We start from the raw sequence: 18,704 nt of genomic DNA, 5'->3' as shown, positions 1-18,704 counted from the left end.
TTTTTTTTTTTTGTTTTTTGTTTTTGGGGTAGTGGGGGGGGCTTGGTGCGCCGGAGAGGGGGGGGGGGGGGGGGGGGGAGAAGCCAGAGGCTGAATCAGCCAATGGCCAATGACTTAGGTCAGTCTGACTACGCAATGAGGCCTCCCTAAAAATCCAAAAGGACTGGGTTCTGAGAGCTTCGGGTTGGTGAACACAGCGGAGGTACAGGGAGAGTAGGGTGTCTGGAGAAGGCACAGAAGCCCCCGTACCCATTCCCCAGACCCTGCTCTGGCTGCTGATTTGTAAACTGAAGTGTTTTCCTGAGTTCTGCAAGCCCCAAGGGGGAGGGTGTTGGAATCTGCAGCCCTCAGTCATAGGCCTTGGGCTCGGCACTGGCATCTGAAGTGGGGGGTGGGAGCAGTGTTGGAGGACTGAACCCCTAACCTGTGCAATCTGATGCCATCTCCAGGTAGACGGTGTCAGAATGGAGTTGGATTCTCGGACGCCCTGTCGGTGTCCAAGATTTGCCGGTTGTGTGCTGCCCTCATCCTCGGTGTGGGAATTGGGGGAACTCTATGAGAAAATGTTACTGTCAACTCCAGTCAGAATGTTCCACAATGAATGTAAAATTTTGTTTTTGTGGTGACACTCAAATACCAGTTTTGGTAAAGTACAGCGTTACAGTACAAGTATCTTATTGAATCAAGAGACCTATGGAGGAGTAGAAACAGTCTTGGGATTAGTTACAATGCACACAGATGCATAACCGTGTCAAAACCTGGGTAGCTCAGTCGGTTAGGCCTCTGACTCTTGATTTCAGCTCAGATCAGGATCTTGAGGTTGGGGAGTTCGAGCCCCGCGTTGGGCTCTGAGCTGACAGCAGGGAGCCTGCTTGGGATATTTTCTCTCTCTCTCTCTGTCTCTCTCTCTCTCTCTCTCAAAATACATAAACAAACTTAAAAAAATAAAATAAAACAGACAAAAAAAAGCTGTGATAGTCTACCTATGAAAAAAAGCTAAAGTTGTCAAAATGTACAAATATTTTTGTGTATGCAGAGTACCAGCAATTTTTTTTTGTGAAGTTGATTCTGAACACAAAAAAATGTGTGGCGTGCCAGTGCATTAAAAATTGAATATTAGGAATGTCTGAGTCTTTAAAGGACTCCTTTTTAAAATGGCACAATAAACCCTGTAGCTTTTAAAATATTTAAGAAATTGCAATCACTGGAAATAAAGCACGTAACTCTGAAATTCAGCTCCTGAGGAAGGACAAACTGCATAAGAGAGCTCCAACAGTTTTTTTCATTTTGAAATTCCATAATGGTATTTTGGAATATCTCAATTTTTGGTAAGAATCGTTGGGTGGAGCTGTCATCTTTAATTAGTTAAATTTATCTTCTATCCTGGAACGGAACGAAAAGGCCTTGCCTGCAGCTTTGTGGCTGGCATGTAAATTTGATGAAGCAGTCAAAAGATCATAAATAAAGACAGTTTATAAAAAAAAAAAATGTGTCAAAAATATTCCAAATGGAGGCAAAAAGACAATACCTATGAAAATACTTGGGCCAAAATATATGCTCCACAAGGTAGAAATTTAGAATTTAGACTATTTTCTTCTCAATTAAGAATACTATAGTATACAGAGAAGAATCAAATATGTTAAAAATTTCAAATTTACTAAATACAAGTGTAGAAGATGGTAGGCAATGTCATGAAAGAAAAAAAAAACGCTAAAGGTACATTCTTCGGAAAAATAGTGGTGCCACAGTGAGGGAATAAGAATCCAAAGAAGGCCTCCCAGTGGGTCCTGCCTGCTGGCATGTGACCCTTGCACAGAGCCCTCTCCTTGATTCTGCACAGGACTGGGACTTGCTTTTGTCCAACAGAGTGCAGTGGGTGTGAAGGTGTAGCCTTCAGAGCTAGGTCACAGGAAGACTCGAAGCTTCTTTCAGGCCTTTGGAGGTGCTTTCTGGGGAAGCTCACTAACACGGGACAATCTATGTCCCCTGAGACTGCTATGCCGTGAGGAAGCCCAAGCCAGCCGGGGTTAGGGGGAGAAGAAGGAGAGCCACCTGGGAGGCACAAGAGTGCAAACGTCATCTTCAATGTGACCCAGCTGCCACTGGACTTCACCCATATGAGGAGACCCCCCAGGGAGAACCATCCAGCTGAGTCTGGTCAACCACAGGACCAGGAGAGAAAACCCAATTGTTCACGCGAGCCACTAAGTTTTGGTGTGACTGGTTATGCACTGATACATAACCAGAATGCAGAATATCAGAGACAAATACAGCTGATATACGTATGTGAATGTGTGCCGAAAATGATTCTGCTTCTGCTACTTTTATTTATTTTTTTAAGTAGCCTCGACATCCAACGTGGGGCTTGAACTCACGATGCTGAAATCAAGAGTCGCATGCTCTAAGCTGAGCCAGCCAGGCGCCCCTGCTTCTGCCACTTTTCATGTTCACATAATCAATATAATTTTTAAAATCTGCTTTAATATACACAGGTATGTGTTTTTTTACAGGAAATATTTTATTTTTGAAAACAGGTTTTAAATAAACCATTTCATAGTTTCTCCAATATAATAAAATCAGTGTTGGTCAATAAACATTTCAAAAAGCTGTAAAATTTTAATTATTTTAAGTACCTCTTTTTCTCTCTCAAAAACGTCCTGGGGTTTGGATGGGGAATGACGGTCACCCTATACGGGCCACTGTCAGGATGCTGGCTCATAATGAATGATATAAGCCACTGGAGCGCCTCAGGCAGGATGGCGTGGTCCCACCCTAGTTTTGCAGGCTCAATCGGCCTGCTGTGCTGAGGCGAGGAAGGAGGCAGGGAGAGCGGTCAGGGGAGCCTATTTGGTGATCCGTGTGGCAGGAACGGTGGCAACCACGGTCTTATCTCTGGGGGTTTCCTGACGGCCGCCTCATTCAACTTGTTGGTCTCGGCAGGTTTCAGTTGGTTCTCTAAGGACAGGCAATCATATCCTACACAAAAAACTACAGCCCTTTCAATATTTACATCTCCTTTATTATCTAATTGCATTGGGTGAAAACTTCCAGAATGTTAAGTATGGTTTTCTTTCCTTTCCCAAAGAAAAATTTTAGAATGATACATCTTTGTGTTAACTTCACACTGACAATCAGCCTGTGTACCAAAGGGTAGAAGAGCCCTTAAAAGCCAAAAATATTGCTCAAGTCATCAGTTTTTCAACTATTTTGTGTTTCTTTCCTTTTAATTTAAAAATTTTTAATGTTTATTTTAGAGACAGAGACAGATAGAGAGAGACAGACAGTGCGAGTGGGATAGGGGCAGAGAGACAGGGAGAGAGGGAGACACAGAATCCGAAGCAGGCTCCAGGCTCCAAGCTGCCAGCACAGACCCCAACGCAGGGTGTGAACCCACAAATCGTGAGAGCATGACCTGGGCTGAAGTCAGACGTTTAACCTACAGAGCCACCACCCACGCGCCTGAGCGGTGACTTCTGAGACTCAACAGGCTTTGGTCAGAGTCTATGGAAAAGGACTCACCCAGAAAGGTCAAGAGAGCCACTGTACGGGATGTTAGGCTCAAGAGCCAGCCACACCCGATGAAACAGACTGTCCCAGAGCATGAGTGATCACATCATTCTGGGGGCACAAGGACATGTCTCTTAATATTTTCAAGAGTGGTTTGGATGTCTGCCTTCTGCTGTTCTCCCATTTCAAGGCGATAACCTTTTGAGAATGGGCTGGTCACAGTACCAGAACCGGAGAGCTTTCTTCTCCGTGTGCTAACGAGGTATTTGGTGGCAACTTACCAACTCACTTTCAGGAACTTTCAAGACAATATGCTTTTATATGAGAAGTCACAACTTTGAGGGGTGAAAGATCTGAATTCTGACAGAAGATCAAAAAGATCAAGGAAAAGAGAAAGATAAAATAGATCTAATGCCGGGTAAATTAATGAGCCAGCACTTTCCCAACAACTTTTCATCCAATGTATGGAGGTTTGTGTCCTTTTATTATTAAATTGTAATTACATCACATTTTTCAAATAAAAAGAGTTTACAAAGGAAAATACTTGCACACTTCACTTTAGTTTTCTAGAGCAGGGTCATCGAACTTTTTCTGTCAAGGGCTAGATCATATTTTAGGTTTTGTAGACGGTTATGGCTGAAACCACTCAGTCTGTGCTGTTACTGAAAGCACAAAAAAGCCACAGGTCATACTTAAATGAATGAGCTTTGCTGTATTCCAATAAAACTTTATTTCAGAATACTGAAATTCAAGTTTCATTTGTATTTTTGACAGAGAGAGAGCAAGAGAGAGAGAGCGAGAGCGAGCTCGAGCAGGGGGCGGGGCACAGAGAAAAGGACACAGAATCCAAAGCAGGCTCCAGGCTCTGAGCTGTCAGCACAGAGCCCGACTCAGGGCTTGAACCTATGGACTGTGCGACCATTAACTGAGCCGAACTTGGACGCTTAACCGACCGAGCCACCCAGGCGCCCCAAGTTTCATATCATTTTTATGTGTCACAAATTCTTCTTCTTCCTTTTTTCTTTTTTTTTTAAAGTAGGCTAAATGCCCAGCATGGAGTCCAGTGAGGGGCCTGAACCCATGACCTGGAGATCAAGACCTGAGCTGAGATTAAGAGCCAGATGCTCAACCAACCGAGCCATCCAGATGCCCCTCTTGTGATTTTTTAAAAACCATTAAAGATGTAATAAAAACCATTCTTAGCTCACGGGCTGAAGAAAACTAGACAGTGGGCCACGGTTGGCTGAGCCTTGTGTTAGGGTACTCAATTCTGCCATCAGAGTATAAAAAGACAACACGATGATAGTTACAAAGTCCTTTACATGCGTTCGTGATACCGATGAAACACCGTCAGTGGGACAGGCAGCAGCTACAGATTCCCACCTAAGACCTCTGTGATCTGTTCCGGAGATGGAAGAATCAGTCTGTCGCGTAGGGCAGTTTCCGCTGCCCAGACCACAAGCGACTGGGCTCCAGGGAGGACACTCCCCGTGGTTTCAAACCATCTTCAATCAGGCCACGGTAGTAAGAATATAACACGACTTAGCAAATGAATCCGACTTACTAGTTTCTCAGGTTTGAACTACTTAATAAAAATCACCAACTCTTAAGATTCAAAGGTTCAGGGAGGTAAACATAGGAGGAAGAGATCAACTTTTAAGCATCTATTCCAACCTCTGAACGACAACCACACTGGACCACCAAACGAAGCATTCTTAAGTCAACCCTGTTTTCTTTAACCATGAAACAAAAATACACTGTAAGCAAGACAGCTTTGTGCCCCCACGCCTGCAGACTCCTGCGGCAGCTCCAAGTCAGCCGCCATCTGACCTCCCTGGGAGCCTGCTTTTTAGATGCAGAGTCCCCGGGAGCAGCCTGACAGACTCCTGTGCAGCTCCTCTGAGAATCTGCAGTTAAAAAACAGGTTTTTTTAGTGATTATTTATTTTTGAGAGAGAGAAAGACGGAGAGTGAGCAGGGGAGGGGCAGAGAGAGGGAGACGCAGAATCCGAAACAGGCTCTGGGCTCCGCGCTGTCGGTGCAGAGCCCGACGCGGGGCTGGAACTCACGAATCCCGAGATCACGACCTGAGCTGAAGTCAGATACCTATCCAATTGAGCCACCCAGGCGCCCCTCTTCCCGACAGACTTTCAAATGAAGAAGCTGTGGTTGATAGAGTTGTGGCTATTTTCTTTTTTTTTCTTTTTTCTTTTGTTCTTCTATCTCGATGATGACGGACAAACAAAAGGCTTCTGGTACAATTACGTCCAATAACCAATGTGGATTTTTGGTTAAACCAATAGTATTATTGTCTTGAAACCCTCCTCCCTCCCGAAGTGAGGCTCAAGGAATAACAGAGGTGATAGAGAAGAGGTGCTAACAAGCCTTAGAAACTGGAAAAGGATGGAGATGGGTCACTGAGCAGAGGAAGCCGGAACCAGGCCTCTGTTGGCTGAGGCACCGGAGGGGCCAGACACCCCAGGAGTTGCCTGCTTACTAAGGGGACAAGTGACAGAGGCCTGATCTTTGAAGACACCAAGGGAAGGCATGCCAGGTCTGGCGGGAGGGGTGGGGCAGGCCCTGGAAACAGGGTCATCTCCCAGCCCGCTCCCCCCACGCCCCGACTGCAGCCAGGCCAGAGACTGGGGGCTTCCTCTCCAGAGAGCAACCACCCGCTGAGTAGAAGAGGCCTTTCAACACTAAGCTCCGTCGAGGATGGAGGGAGTTAAGGCCGTGAGTGACAAGCCCTGCCAAGCCCGGGCTTTTCTGCCTCCCTCCTCGGGAGCAGACAGCCAGAGATTACCACACGTTCGAGGGAAATCTCCAACACGGAAGTCGGAAACCAAGTAAAGATCAGAAAGGAGAAAGAAGCAGAGAATACAAACGCCAAAGAAAATGGCAAACAACCTGCAAGGAATCATATCCTTAGAAAAATAAGACATGTTGCGTTAATCGTAAAAAACAGCGCTGTGAACGCTATGTGTCAGGGACTCTCCCAAGTGTTCAACATGTGTTCCGCTTCGCTTCAGCTTTTCACTGACGACACTGCCACTGTCTCCACTTCACAGATGAACACGCCGAGGAACAAAGAGGCGAAGTGTCTGAGATGGGATGCGAACGCAGGGCATCTGTCTCTACAGCTCAAAGTGCCAGAGCCCCACCTTGCACCTTCCCATGAATTAGAAAAACAACACATCTGAGAAGAGGAAACTTCGTGGATGTTACAAAATAGAGCAGGAATGTTCACGTTAAATATGAAGCTGTAACTAAATAGTAAGTTAGACTCACTTCATAACACGTGTCTCGACACACGTATACTGTCCAACGTATGCACACACAGGCTTTATACTTAGCTGAGGATAAAGATACAACCAAGACCTTCTGAGGTATGCAGAGTCTGGAAAGCAAGGTGGCGACACCTCTTAAGAGGTGAACGTCAATTTTATATCTCAGTGTTCGTGGACACCCCTGCACGTGTGTGCACGAGGAGACAAGCACGAGAACACGCGGAATGTTCTTGAACAGCAAAACCCCGGAAACGAGGGTGGGTGAGCTGGTTTACAGCAACGATAACGAATGAGCCACAGCCTCACGAGAAACACAGACTCCAAAAGAGTATGAGGTGTGGGTAGAAAACAAGTCCCAGAGGACTACTGATAGCATAGTAGCATTTTTATAAAGCTGAAAAATAAGACCCAAACAGTGTATTACTTAAGCCTACATCCTTTTGTTTTTTTAAATGCTTATTTATTTATTTTTAGGAGAGAGAGAGAGAGAGAGAGAGAGAGAGAGCGCGCACGCGAGGGGGAGAGGCAGAGAGACAGGAAGACAGAGGATCCCAAGCAGGCTCTGCAAAGTCAGGAGAGAGCCCAGTGTGGGGCTCGAACCTTGAGATCAACGACCTGGGCCGAAGCCAGACACTTAACCGACTGAGCCATCCAGGCCGCCCCAAGCATACACACAATTTATGGCAAAATTTAAAAAGCAACACAAGGATGGCCATTTGGATTGTGTTTCCTTCTGGCAGGGGGGTGGGGCAGGCGGGGGCCATGGAAGCGGATGCAAGGTGTGGGCAGTACTCTTGTCCTGGGGTCAGGCGGTGGGGTCCTACATGTTCCTCACTCCTGTTACGGTTTATACATTACACGTAATCCTTTGTATGTGTATATATGCGTAGTCCTTACGTTATTTTTTCTTTTAAAAGACTTAGAGCAGAAAAAAAAAGGACAAAGAAATTTGCCTTCCAGGCATCTTTTATAATGAGCTACTGGAGGATGCCCAAAAAAGGATCAATCAGGAAGACAGGGAGGCGGAAAGCCAACCCAGGAAAGGGTTGGGCCTCCGAGCTCCTCCAGGACAGGGAGGTTCTGTTTGGTGCAGCTCAGGATGTTGACTGAACGAAAAGGCATTCCTAGGAAGCTGGTGAGGAAAGTCCTGGGGCCCCAGCTGTACGCAGGCCTGGAAAGCAGGGTCCAGACTGGAATGGGAGCAGGGAGGATGAAGCGGGGATCCTGGGGGCGGGGGGTGCCACCAGGATGGGTGAGAGTATCTAAGGAGTGCGATGGAAGGGGGAAGGTTGAATCCAACAGTCTGGAAACGAAGTAGTGACAGATTTATAGAAAGCTTGTCAAAGGAACCTAGGGAGAGTTACTGACACTGTGAGGAAAAGGCCTTTCAAGAAAGGTCTGGTAGTCGTGGTACGCCCCCCTGGCTCAGCTGAGCATTTATTTGGTGAACCTTCACTTGACCCCAAAGGGGATTATAACCGCGCTGGGTGGACAAGGACGCTGGGGAACTGCATCCTTATCTTTACTGACCGGGGGAAACCGGAAAAACAGAACAGTGTAAACGTGCAACTCAGGAATACAGAAGAAATGTCTGAAGCAAGAGCTCAGGGGGCGGGGAGAGGCACGTCTCTCCTGGGTCAGGTGGGGTGGGGGCAGGAGTCAGGTGGGAAAGACGGGTGCTGGGAGGGGCGGCTGCTTGTTTCTGTAGTAAGTCTGGTACCCGACTTCGTAAACTACTTACGCGTATTACTCTGACCACAAAAACCTGCAAAAAATTTCCCCACACCTTAGACTTCAAAACTAGCATCTACTTAAAAATGATTAAAATCTCAGAAAGGTCTTGGGGCGCCTGGGTGGCTCAGTCGGTTGAGCGTCCGACTTCGGCTCAGGTCATGATCTCGCAGACCGTGAGTTCAAGCCCCGCGTCGGGCTCTGTGCTGACCGCTCAGAGCCTGGAGCCTGTTTCAGATTCTGTGTCTCCCTCTCTCTCTGACCCTCCCCCATTCATGCTCTGTCTCTCTCTGTCTCAAAAATAAATAAACGTTAAAAAAAAAAAATTTAAAATCTCAGAAAGGTCTTATATGCATATTTAAAAATCCGTCGACTTCTTGTGCCGCGTAGTCTCAGAGGCCTCCTCTTCCGGAGGAGCTAACATAACCAAGGGACACCACGACTCCCAGGCAGGGCCTGGAGACCGCCAGAGGTCATCAAAGCGCTCCAGCCGGGACGGAGCACCACCCGCCGGCCTGGCACCCACTCCCACACTGGCTCTGTGAACAGCCGGGAAAACTTATTTTTATCTTAATTATATAACTGCCCCCCCTTCCCCCCACTTGGAAGATGCAGGTCCCTGCTGCTCTGTGTTCGGGACGAGACGGTGGATGAAAGTGTGGTTTCCTTCAGCCCCCAGCAGCCCACCTCGTTCACTGCTCCTTAGACCGAGCCAAGATCATCTCCGTGCCGTCGGTTCTGTTCTCTCGAACTGTCACAAATTAAGGCCAGTTGCTGCTTTTCAACAGGGAAATGGAGATGTGCCTCTTGGCCCTCAGCTGCTAATAATTTCCACCATCACTGTTCCAGACACACTGGTCTCTTTGCCTCTACTCGAACATACCAGATCCAGTATCCCTCTGCACTGGCTGCTCCCTCCATCCAGAAGGCTCTTCCCCGATATCCACACGGATGACTTGTCTCATCTTTGTTCCAATGTTATCCTCTCAGCAAGGCCTGACCACCCTATTTCAAATTGCTTTCCTCCCCCCGGACCTTGACCTAGCTTCCCGCCATAGCACGGTCACGTTCTAACGTATTATATGCTTTATGTATTGTGTTTATTGTCTCTCTCGGCCAGTATCCAAGAGGGCAGGGTCTCGTCTGTTATTCTCTGCTGCACGTCCACATCTGGCACAGGATCTGGCTCCTTACAGGCACCCAATTTAAACTGCTTTGTGAATAAATGAATCATCTTTATCGTACTCATTCCCAACCTGCAAAATACTCTAAACTGTTGTTAACACTGAGTCAAATAAAGACCACCATTTCCCCATCTCCCCTTCTCTTAGCTAGCACGTCTAACCTTGCCATTCTAGTTCACTGGGATCTTTTAGAATCTTGGCTTTGTCCTTCGGCCTTGGGTCACCTGTGAATATGACAAACACATCTTCACTGACATCATTCACAGAAATTCTGAGCATGACAAGTTACAGCCTTTCTCCCATGAGGAGAAGCTTCTCACCAGGCTGGGGATGATGCATTAATCAACCCTCTGAGTAGAATCAGGTGTTCATTCAGCCAGGAATGTTTCATTCTGAATTATTTTCATGTTTGTATTTTATCTGGCCATAAGGATAATGTGAGAAATTTCTGTCAAATGCATTCTCAATTACTAACTGAAAATTCCACCCAAAGAGGCAATTGCTTTAAGAGGCACTGTGCAGTTTGCCTGTTTTATAGCTGACGAGCCCATGGTGGCTCTTGTGAGATGGTCTCTGCAGATTCATTCTGGGATCAAAGTCAGAACCCATGTTCTCTCATGTTGGAGGATCAATCTCAAACTTACCAGAGTTTCCAAGGACGCCACCCCCCTGGGCCGCCCTCCCTGCATAAACCGAAGTCTCTAATTCTGACGCCTTGTTTCTAAGTGGTTACGCCACCAGGATGGGGACAGCAGCCGGCCCTTCTCTTCTGCAAAAGCTCTGCTTTATCCAACAGCCTTCTCGGACTCGGTCCCCTCTTCCGTGCCAACTTCCCAATTTCTTCACTCTCGACAGCTGCCCATTTCTGCACACATTACGTCGCCCCTTCCTGACATTGAGCGCAACCAACATATGGGCTCGAACAGCTTTTCTTCTGTACGATTTTCCTGTCAGCGAAGCCGAGTCAGTTTATGACATCAGAGTCATTTCCACCGAACAGACTGAAGTCATAGCCACAGGCTCATTCGGATGCCTATAATCATTAGCCGTGGCAAGTGAAACACGGCTTTTCAAAAACCCTTTAAAAATAATTGAGTAATGTAATCCTGTGTCTTTATGAAAACACTCTGGGATTTAAAAATATTTTTACTGTTATAGGTCTTCCTTGATACATTTTTTAAATGTTTCCTGATACAGCTGGATTCTATTTTTAAGCTATTACAGGAACCAAACCAATAAGCTGGCCTTTCTAAAATCAGAAAGGAGGTCTTGCCAGGGAGTTTACGTTAAGCTCTGTACAGCGAAAGGAGAATGGAAGGTCCAGGAAATAATGTGCCGATCTCCAGGAACTGTTATGTAAAGGGGTCAGAAAGCAAGCAGTCCATACCCCCAGGGGCAGACAGTGACAGCCCCCCAACAGTCTTTGACTTAACAGTGTGCTTCACACGGGATGGGAACAAGTTCATTAGGAGGCAGTAACAAAGTCCTGACTGCGCTGCCCGAGACCTGTCATCTTTAGACTCCCAGAGTGGCTGCCGTGAGAGAGACAGAAGGTTTATGGGCATTAACAAAGAAAGGAATGAAAATAATCAGTATGAAGTGAACATGGCACGGAACAACCCTACTGCATCGTCTTAAGTCTCTGAATGTCAAGACGCGTCGATGGATTAAGCAAATAAAACCAAGATCTTGAAGAGGGAGGGAGGGTGGCCGTGGCCGTCCAGTCAGAGTCCAGTCACGCACGGCGCACTCGGTGTGGAGGAGCCTCATCGTCTGTCTGGCCGCAAACTACCCCCTACGCCTGCTCAATGTGAGGGCCCGGGAGATCCCAGGACACCAGCAACCCAAGCCTCGCGTTTTCCAGCAGGGAACACGACTCTACTCTCACGCAGCAAAGACAGAAAACAGGGGCAATGAAACTAAGGACTTTGGAGTCTCTTGACCCCAAGCAGTGGGCTTTGTGGCAAACCTTTCATTTCACCCAAGAGGAAACAGAGCGAAGACTGGAGAAGTGACCTGACCCCGGGCCCAGAACAAGAGGGTGGAATCAGAATCCCAGTGCAGGGCTCCGGACTCCAGGTGGAAAGCGCTATCGTGCTGCCTCTGGCGTCTGGGCGTCTGGGCGTCTGGGCTTGCGTGAGTGTGCGTGTGCACGCGTGCCATCGGTGGCTCCCACGCGGGAACTGGGGATTCCGCTCATCGCTTCTAAGCACCACTGTGCTTTCCAAAGCTCATTTCACACAAACCAAGACTCACAGGTAGCTGGCCACACCGAGACTCCACAAGGCCAAGGCCACGGGAGAAGGCTGACGGTGTTGTCAGAGGGCCACTTTGAAATCCCAACTGCCAGACCCCATCCAAACCCACCCCATGGGCCCAGAACTACCTGACCAAACCAAGTATTTCCCACGCAGTGCTGGGGGAGACACAAAAACAAAAGTTCTTAACCTCGATGGTACCTAATGGGTACCACTTTGCATTGACCCAGCACGTGTGTCTGTTTCCAATGAATTAACACCTATTTCCTATTGTTTCAATCATTTCCCAACTTGGCGTGGTAGTCAGGAAGGTCAGGCGGCTTCGTTTTACAGATGAGAAAACTAAACACAGGTCACGCGCTTTGCTTCAGGTCCCACATCACCGTGTCAGAATATTTCCCATCTACCACTTTTTCCCACCTGACCTCTTTGCCCGTTCTCATACATACATCCCACCGGCAGATCCCCGCCCAACAAACTCTTACTGGTAACAACGGAGAGAAATGCCCATCCAAGTCTCAGACAGCAGTGCCACACATGTGCTCGCCTGCCAGTCCCCTGTGACAACAGGTCGGTGCTGAGCCCGATGGTCATCGGCAGTGTCCTTCCCCTGTGGCCTTAAGAGAGGAGATCTCCGCTTTCTTAGGATGAGAACATCCCAAACCTTTCCACTCATCATGAAAAGCAAAACCCTCAGAAATGGAATAAAAGCTCTCCTCAAAATGCTGCATGGCCAAACATCTGGTTATCACTCACTATTTCTGGCTAGAAAATGTCTTATTTATTTGGAAGCAGTTTATGGAAGTAGCAAAGTATTAGGAATTTTACAATAACTCGCACGCTTGTGTGAAATGGTCACAGCTGTGCTCTCTCATTCCACGGAAACATGGCCCGGAGACACGTTTCCACAGAATCCCAATAAGCAATCACTGCGCGCACCCAGATGGCCAATTTTATCGCAGGACACGGAGGCTCAGGCTACTGTGACGTTCTCTTTCCCCTTCATTGCTCGGAATGCAGCATAACTCCAGCCAGAACGGCAAAGATTCCACAGCAACAGCTTGCTCCCGCCAGGCCCCACCCCGTCTCCTCAACCCTCACTCCATCTGCCGACACCGACTTTCAAACCAGACCTCCCGCGGCGCGTGGCCCTGAGCACTGGCTCCACGAAGGGAACCCCCGAGCACGGCTCAGGGCGCCGCAGAGACCTTTAGTGCTCCCCACTGTGTCACCCGCCCCGAGTCGGTTCAGCCAGCATTTCGATTCTCCGCTCTCCTACGACCGTAAGACGGCCCCGCACCGCTGACGCCATCATCTGCTGCAGGGAGGCTGGGCAGGAAGGAGAGGTGTCGGCATTTATAAATATACTTTGAAATGCAGGCTTCAAATAGATGGGAGTGTTCTGAAGATACGGTCCTCTAAACGCTGTAGGAGTCTTGAAAAAAAATTCCCCTTCCTAGAATGTACTTGATCAGAAGTTCATATTATCACAATGCCCGGGCTGTAAGCCAGCCTCTGTTCTTTCTCTTTAGATCTCAGGCTGCCTGCCAGGCCATCGGGCCACACTGAGGGAGTCCGGCTGCTGAGGGCCCTTGTCAAGTGCAGCTGAACAGGACACCGGGGTCACGTTCGACTATACATTCACACAACCGGCATCTCAAGTTGACGGAGACACCCCATTTGCCACGGGGCTGGCGCGTGCACTCTGGACAATCTGCTTCTCTAACAGATCAGAGGAAAAGGTATCATCCACAGGACCGAAAAGTAGCTCTCAGACTCCGGCCCGTCACTAGGTCACGGGACTCAAACTCCCTTGGGGACTTGATGGAGTTAAAGGGGGTCACCTCGTTGCCAGAACAGCCCGGTGACTGGTGTTCACAGCACCGGTGTCCAGGCAGATCAGAGCCGGGGCCCCGCGTAAGGCAGTTGGGAAACGTCCCACACCCCCAGTGCTGCAGGGAGTCCTGCTGCTTCGGAGCGGGGTCAGGTGGCTGCTGACAGTGTCCCTTGACTGTCACCCGCCAAGGGCTCGGGCGGCACGACTGCAGGAAAGGGTCTCAGGGACCTTGACTGTGCTGCCGCCTGGGAAGTCTCCTCGGCTCGGGATGGGTTTGGTCTTCCCTGCACACGGTTCAAGGGTTCGAGACACTTTTCTCCAGGTCCTGAGCGGCAGCTCTGCCGAAAGCCACCAGGAGCTGCTCTCCCGAAAGAGGCTGCTCTGAGATAAAATACGCACAATTTTGTTCCACCAATTCGGTCCGCTCTCACCACTGACCTCAGGCCTGCCGCCTGGCAGTGAGGCCTACGCCATCCTCACCGCCGCGGGCCCGGCTTACCTTGGGGTTGGTGCGCTGCTGCAGCCTCCTGTCCTCTCTCTCTCTCTGCAGCCGCTCAAACTCTTCCCTGATTTCGGCTGGCGTTCTCCTCCTCTCCACAACCTGCAGGCACAGTCAGGAGGAAGAGGCAGTTAAGGACCCAGAAAGCGAGGAAAACATACACCAAGAGTGGACATCGCTAACGTGGCGCATTCGCGTGGCCCAGGTCTGGCTGTTCCTCGCCCTGGGATTCCGAGAGCAGCAATGACACCCCGACAAGCCTTTCTCCCCCGGAGCCAGGCCCTGGTGAGCTCAGGCTCACGGTCGTATCCGCTCAGCTCTGCCCTACAATCATCCCCAAGGCGATGCTTCCCTTCAGCTCTCCAGAGAGACTAAGCGTGGTTTCCTTTGTTTCGGTAAACTTCTCTCTGACGCTGTAGGAATCTTACAGAGAATACGTCGCCTTAAGTCTCGTGGTCTAAATTTCCTAATGAGTCCCAGCCCAGTAATAAACGTTGAAGATGAAAGCAGAGGACGAAGGTGCTCACAACTGCCCTGTCATCTCTCCCCAGTGTGCTGGAGCCATCGCTGGAGATGCCTTCTGAGCTTCAGCCATCAGGCCTGGGCGTTTTTACACCGTGGGACTCTTCCCCCTTCAATATGATATGACCCTGAGAATGTATGATGCCAGACGGGCCTTAGCATAAAACAGTACTCAGGTACCAAAAGGCAGGCCACAATACTACTCAGGGATGCACAATGACAAGTCTATGAGAAAATAAGGCGTTCCGTTTTGGCTTTTCTTAGCTCATCACAAAATGGAGATTTCAAAGAGGCAGGAAAAGGCCACCGTGGGCCTCAGGCCCCACATCTCTGAAAGAGGGAACTGCACCACATGATTTCTAGGGGTCCAGGATGCCATGGCCTGGGAGAAACACCGAGAGTGGGGGCAGGCCGACAAAGTCATGAGATGGGTGGGGGACAAACCCAGAGAGCACATTCCTTGTATCAGTGGGAGAAACACAGAGGCGCCTCGAGAGGCTGCTCACAGAACAGCTAAAAAGGGAGGTGATGTGAGAAGAAGCAATCCTGGAAATCACAAGTTTAAAAAATTGTTTAAAAAAATACATGCTTACAGCAAAAAATCAAAATAGTACAGAAGGATATAAAGGAAAAAAGTACAATTGGCCTATAGCTCACTCCCTCTTCTCCACCATCCTCTTTCTCCCAGGCTGACATCTAGTTTTTAATGCATCTTCCTAGACACCCTCTGTGCATACATGTATGTGTGTGTGCATTCTCACATAAACCGGGTCACGTTCTAGGTTCTGTGTCCCTTTATTTTATCATTCAGCAATACAGAAAAATAAATACAAAAACTGGCTTAGCCAAAAGCATACTGAGAAATGTGTTTACTATGCTTTCAGGAAGTAAAGAGGAAAAAATAAGGAAAACAGCATTTCCGCCTCTAATAACCAGATGTAATCAATAATTCCTAAAATAAAAACACGGGGCGCCCGAGTGGCTCAGCTGGTTAAGCGTCCGACTCTTGATTTCGGCTCAGGTCATGATCTCACAGTTCACGAGATCAAGCCCCGAGTCGGGCTCTGTGCTGACAGTGCGGAGCCTGCTTGGGATTCTCTCTCTCTCTCTGCCCCCGCCCCAGTCATGTGTGCACTTGCTCTCTCTCAAATGAATAAACTTCAAAAATAAAATAGAACACTTAAAAACCATCCAAGAACAAATGAAAGTCCTAAATGGCACGCCAGTGACTGCTTCGTTACCTCACAGCGACACCCTCGGTTGTATTTAACTGACAAGGAGGCTCACCTACTTCTCCAAAGCTGAGGGCGTGAGGCACCCACCCGAACTCCCTGCCCTGGACAGAGCGGAATGAGGCTCAGTGCTTCAGTTTCCATCACCCCCCCCCCCCCCCCCCCCCCCCCCCGCCATGTCCTGTCAGCCTCTCCCTTCATCACAGAAAATAAAGACAAGAGAGCTTCAGGGAAATATAAGTAATCAACTATTCCATTTAACCGTGAAGGTCAAGACGGATCAGGAAAAAAGGATTTAAAATATTTTAGGAATTCTTTGTGACCTTGGGACCCAGATTCGGTGGGCCTGTGACTATGGAACCTGCCAGTGGCGACCTACGTGACGCATCACCACGGCCAAGGGGGTCTGGATGGGAAGCGGAAGAGCCCCCTCCACGGGTCCCGGAGCAACCGGGCTGTTCTACCTGGACGAAAAGGCTTCACACCGAGTAGTCTGCCCAACGGGACGCTGGTGTTGAGAGTGCACACTGAGCACGAGTCTGACCAGCCAGACTTACCCAGCGACACTGACTCCGTGTATGTGGTGTATGTGCCTCTATACTGTTTTTTTTAAGTTTATCTATTTATTTATTTAGAGAGTGTGCGAGTGGGGGAGGGGCAGAGAGTGAGGGAGAAAGAATCCCAAGCAGGTTCTGCGCTGTCAGCACGGAGCCCAGTGCAGGGCTTCAACTCACGAAACCGGCGGAGAGATCGTGACCTGAGCCGAAACCGAGAGTTGGATGCTTAACCGACTGCGCCACCCAGGCGCCCCTATATTGGTATTTTTAAAATAGATTCGTAAGATTCCAGGAATTAAGACCAGAAAGTGTCAGGCTCCACAGAGGCCAGAGCAGAACAAGATTTGTTTTCAAAAACTCTATAGCTGCCTCACCTCTGCTGGCTGGATCAATAGGTACAAATCCCTTTCCCTCTCCCACACTCCCTGGTGAACTGAAGAGGCAGATGCTCCACAGGGGTTAAGTCATCCCATTTCTAGTCAATTTTACAGGAGTTTTGGCAAAGAGCTGGCGCATAATCAGAGCTAACTGCAAAGTCAGGACGGCTGGCACCTCCCGAGCAGTGAGGGGCCGGGCAGGGCGTCTCGCTCCAGCTTCCAAGGCCCCCGGCCTTTATGCTCTCCTTCACACGCCTTCCATCTTGGTCACCCTCAGACACGTGCCCTCCTGTGCACCCAGGAGCACACCTTCCTGAATGGCACTATAGCTGGTAAATACCAGACGTTCTCGACGACAGAGCGTACCACGTGCAGCCCGTGGATCCACACACCTGGACCGTTCGCCTTAACCATCCATTCACCAACTAGTTCTGTCCCTGCGTTAGCCAGGAAGACTGACTTCCCTTGTGGGAGAGGGGACAGGGACCCTGAAAAGCAAGGCAGCCTGGCGAAAAGCGGGCTGTCCCACGCTGCCTCTAACCTCCTGGTGGCCTCAGCGGGGGTCCCCGATCTCTCACTTCAGATCCCTGCTATAAACTACAGGATTCCTGAGGTACCGTCTGGTCTGAAAATTCTGACTCTAGCTACCTGACTTTTGTTTTGGAATAATTCTAGAAGATTACTTAGAACTTTAGAAAAACGACAAAGATAGTACAGAAAGTTCCTGTACACCCTTCACCCAGCTTCTCCCGATGTTCACACCTTACGTAACCACGGGACAGCTGCCAAATCTCAAAACCAACCTCGGTGTGCTACCGTGAACTGAACTCAGACTTTCTGGATTTTACCAGTTTTTCCACTCGCATCCCTTGTCTGTTCCGGGATCCAGTCTAGGCTCTGGGACTGCTTTCAGTCATCGTGTCTCCTTAGTCTGTGAGAGCTTTCAAGCCTTTGTTTTCATGATCTTGGTAATGCAGGTTACCTTCTTAGGCACAGTAAGACTGACCTCTAAGAGAGCGGAAGCAGTGAAATAAGGACAAAGTAAGGGGCTGCAGACAAAAGCAGACAGTGAACGGTCTGGGCCAAAGGACACGATGTACTGTCTTGCCAGTGCTACTGAGGCATGTGCTCTCCATTCCTCGGGCGAGCTGTTAGCAGACTGAGCACCACCAAGCGTTCCCAGCTCAGGGTGAGCCTTGCCTCTCTGAAGCCAATCTCATTTCCAATGTGGGTATCCACACAAACCCGCCAACCAACTTGGAAAACTGAAAGGGCTGGCTTTGCACGTGGGTGTGCCTGAACCTCTGCACCTCGTTCCCGTGGAATCCTGCCGGAGAATGACAAAGCCTCTTGAAGGTTAAAAGACAAAAACAAGGGCGGGGGGGGGGGGGCGCCTGGGTGACTCAGTCAGTTGAGTGTCCGACTTCGGCTCGGGTCATGATCCGTGGTTTGTGAGTTCGAGCCCCGCCTCGGGCTGCTTCGGATTCTGTGTCTCCTCCTCTCTCTGCCCCTCCCATGCTCATGCTCATGCTCTGTCTCTCAATAGTAAATAAACGTTAAGAAAAAGACAAAAACAAAGAATGAAAACTTACCTAATGACTGAATGCAGGGTACCTAGTGCAGCCTGAACAAGCTCCCATTTGCTCCCCAGCGGCCACCAAAAGAAGGGGGTGACCCCTCTGCTGGGCAGGGAGTGGCCACTACGCCTGGGATG

At 49.0% G+C, this 18,704-nt stretch overlaps 1 protein-coding gene across 1 annotated transcript in view; it reads right to left on the bottom strand.

Moving 5' to 3' along the window:
- DNAJC11 (DnaJ heat shock protein family (Hsp40) member C11) overlaps positions 1–18,704 on the bottom strand; it is a 66,914-nt gene that overhangs the window by 22,133 nt on the left and 26,077 nt on the right. Inside the window, exon 4 of the mRNA XM_049618175.1 lies at positions 14,303–14,404. Coding sequence (XP_049474132.1) covers positions 14,303–14,404 — 102 coding nt within the window. The remainder of the gene's footprint in view (positions 1–14,302; positions 14,405–18,704) is intronic.

This window comes from Panthera uncia, assembly GCF_023721935.1.
Source record: "Panthera uncia isolate 11264 chromosome C1 unlocalized genomic scaffold, Puncia_PCG_1.0 HiC_scaffold_4, whole genome shotgun sequence".
Taxonomy (NCBI): domain Eukaryota; kingdom Metazoa; phylum Chordata; class Mammalia; order Carnivora; family Felidae; genus Panthera; species Panthera uncia.
This window is presented reverse-complemented; position numbering and strand designations above follow the sequence as displayed.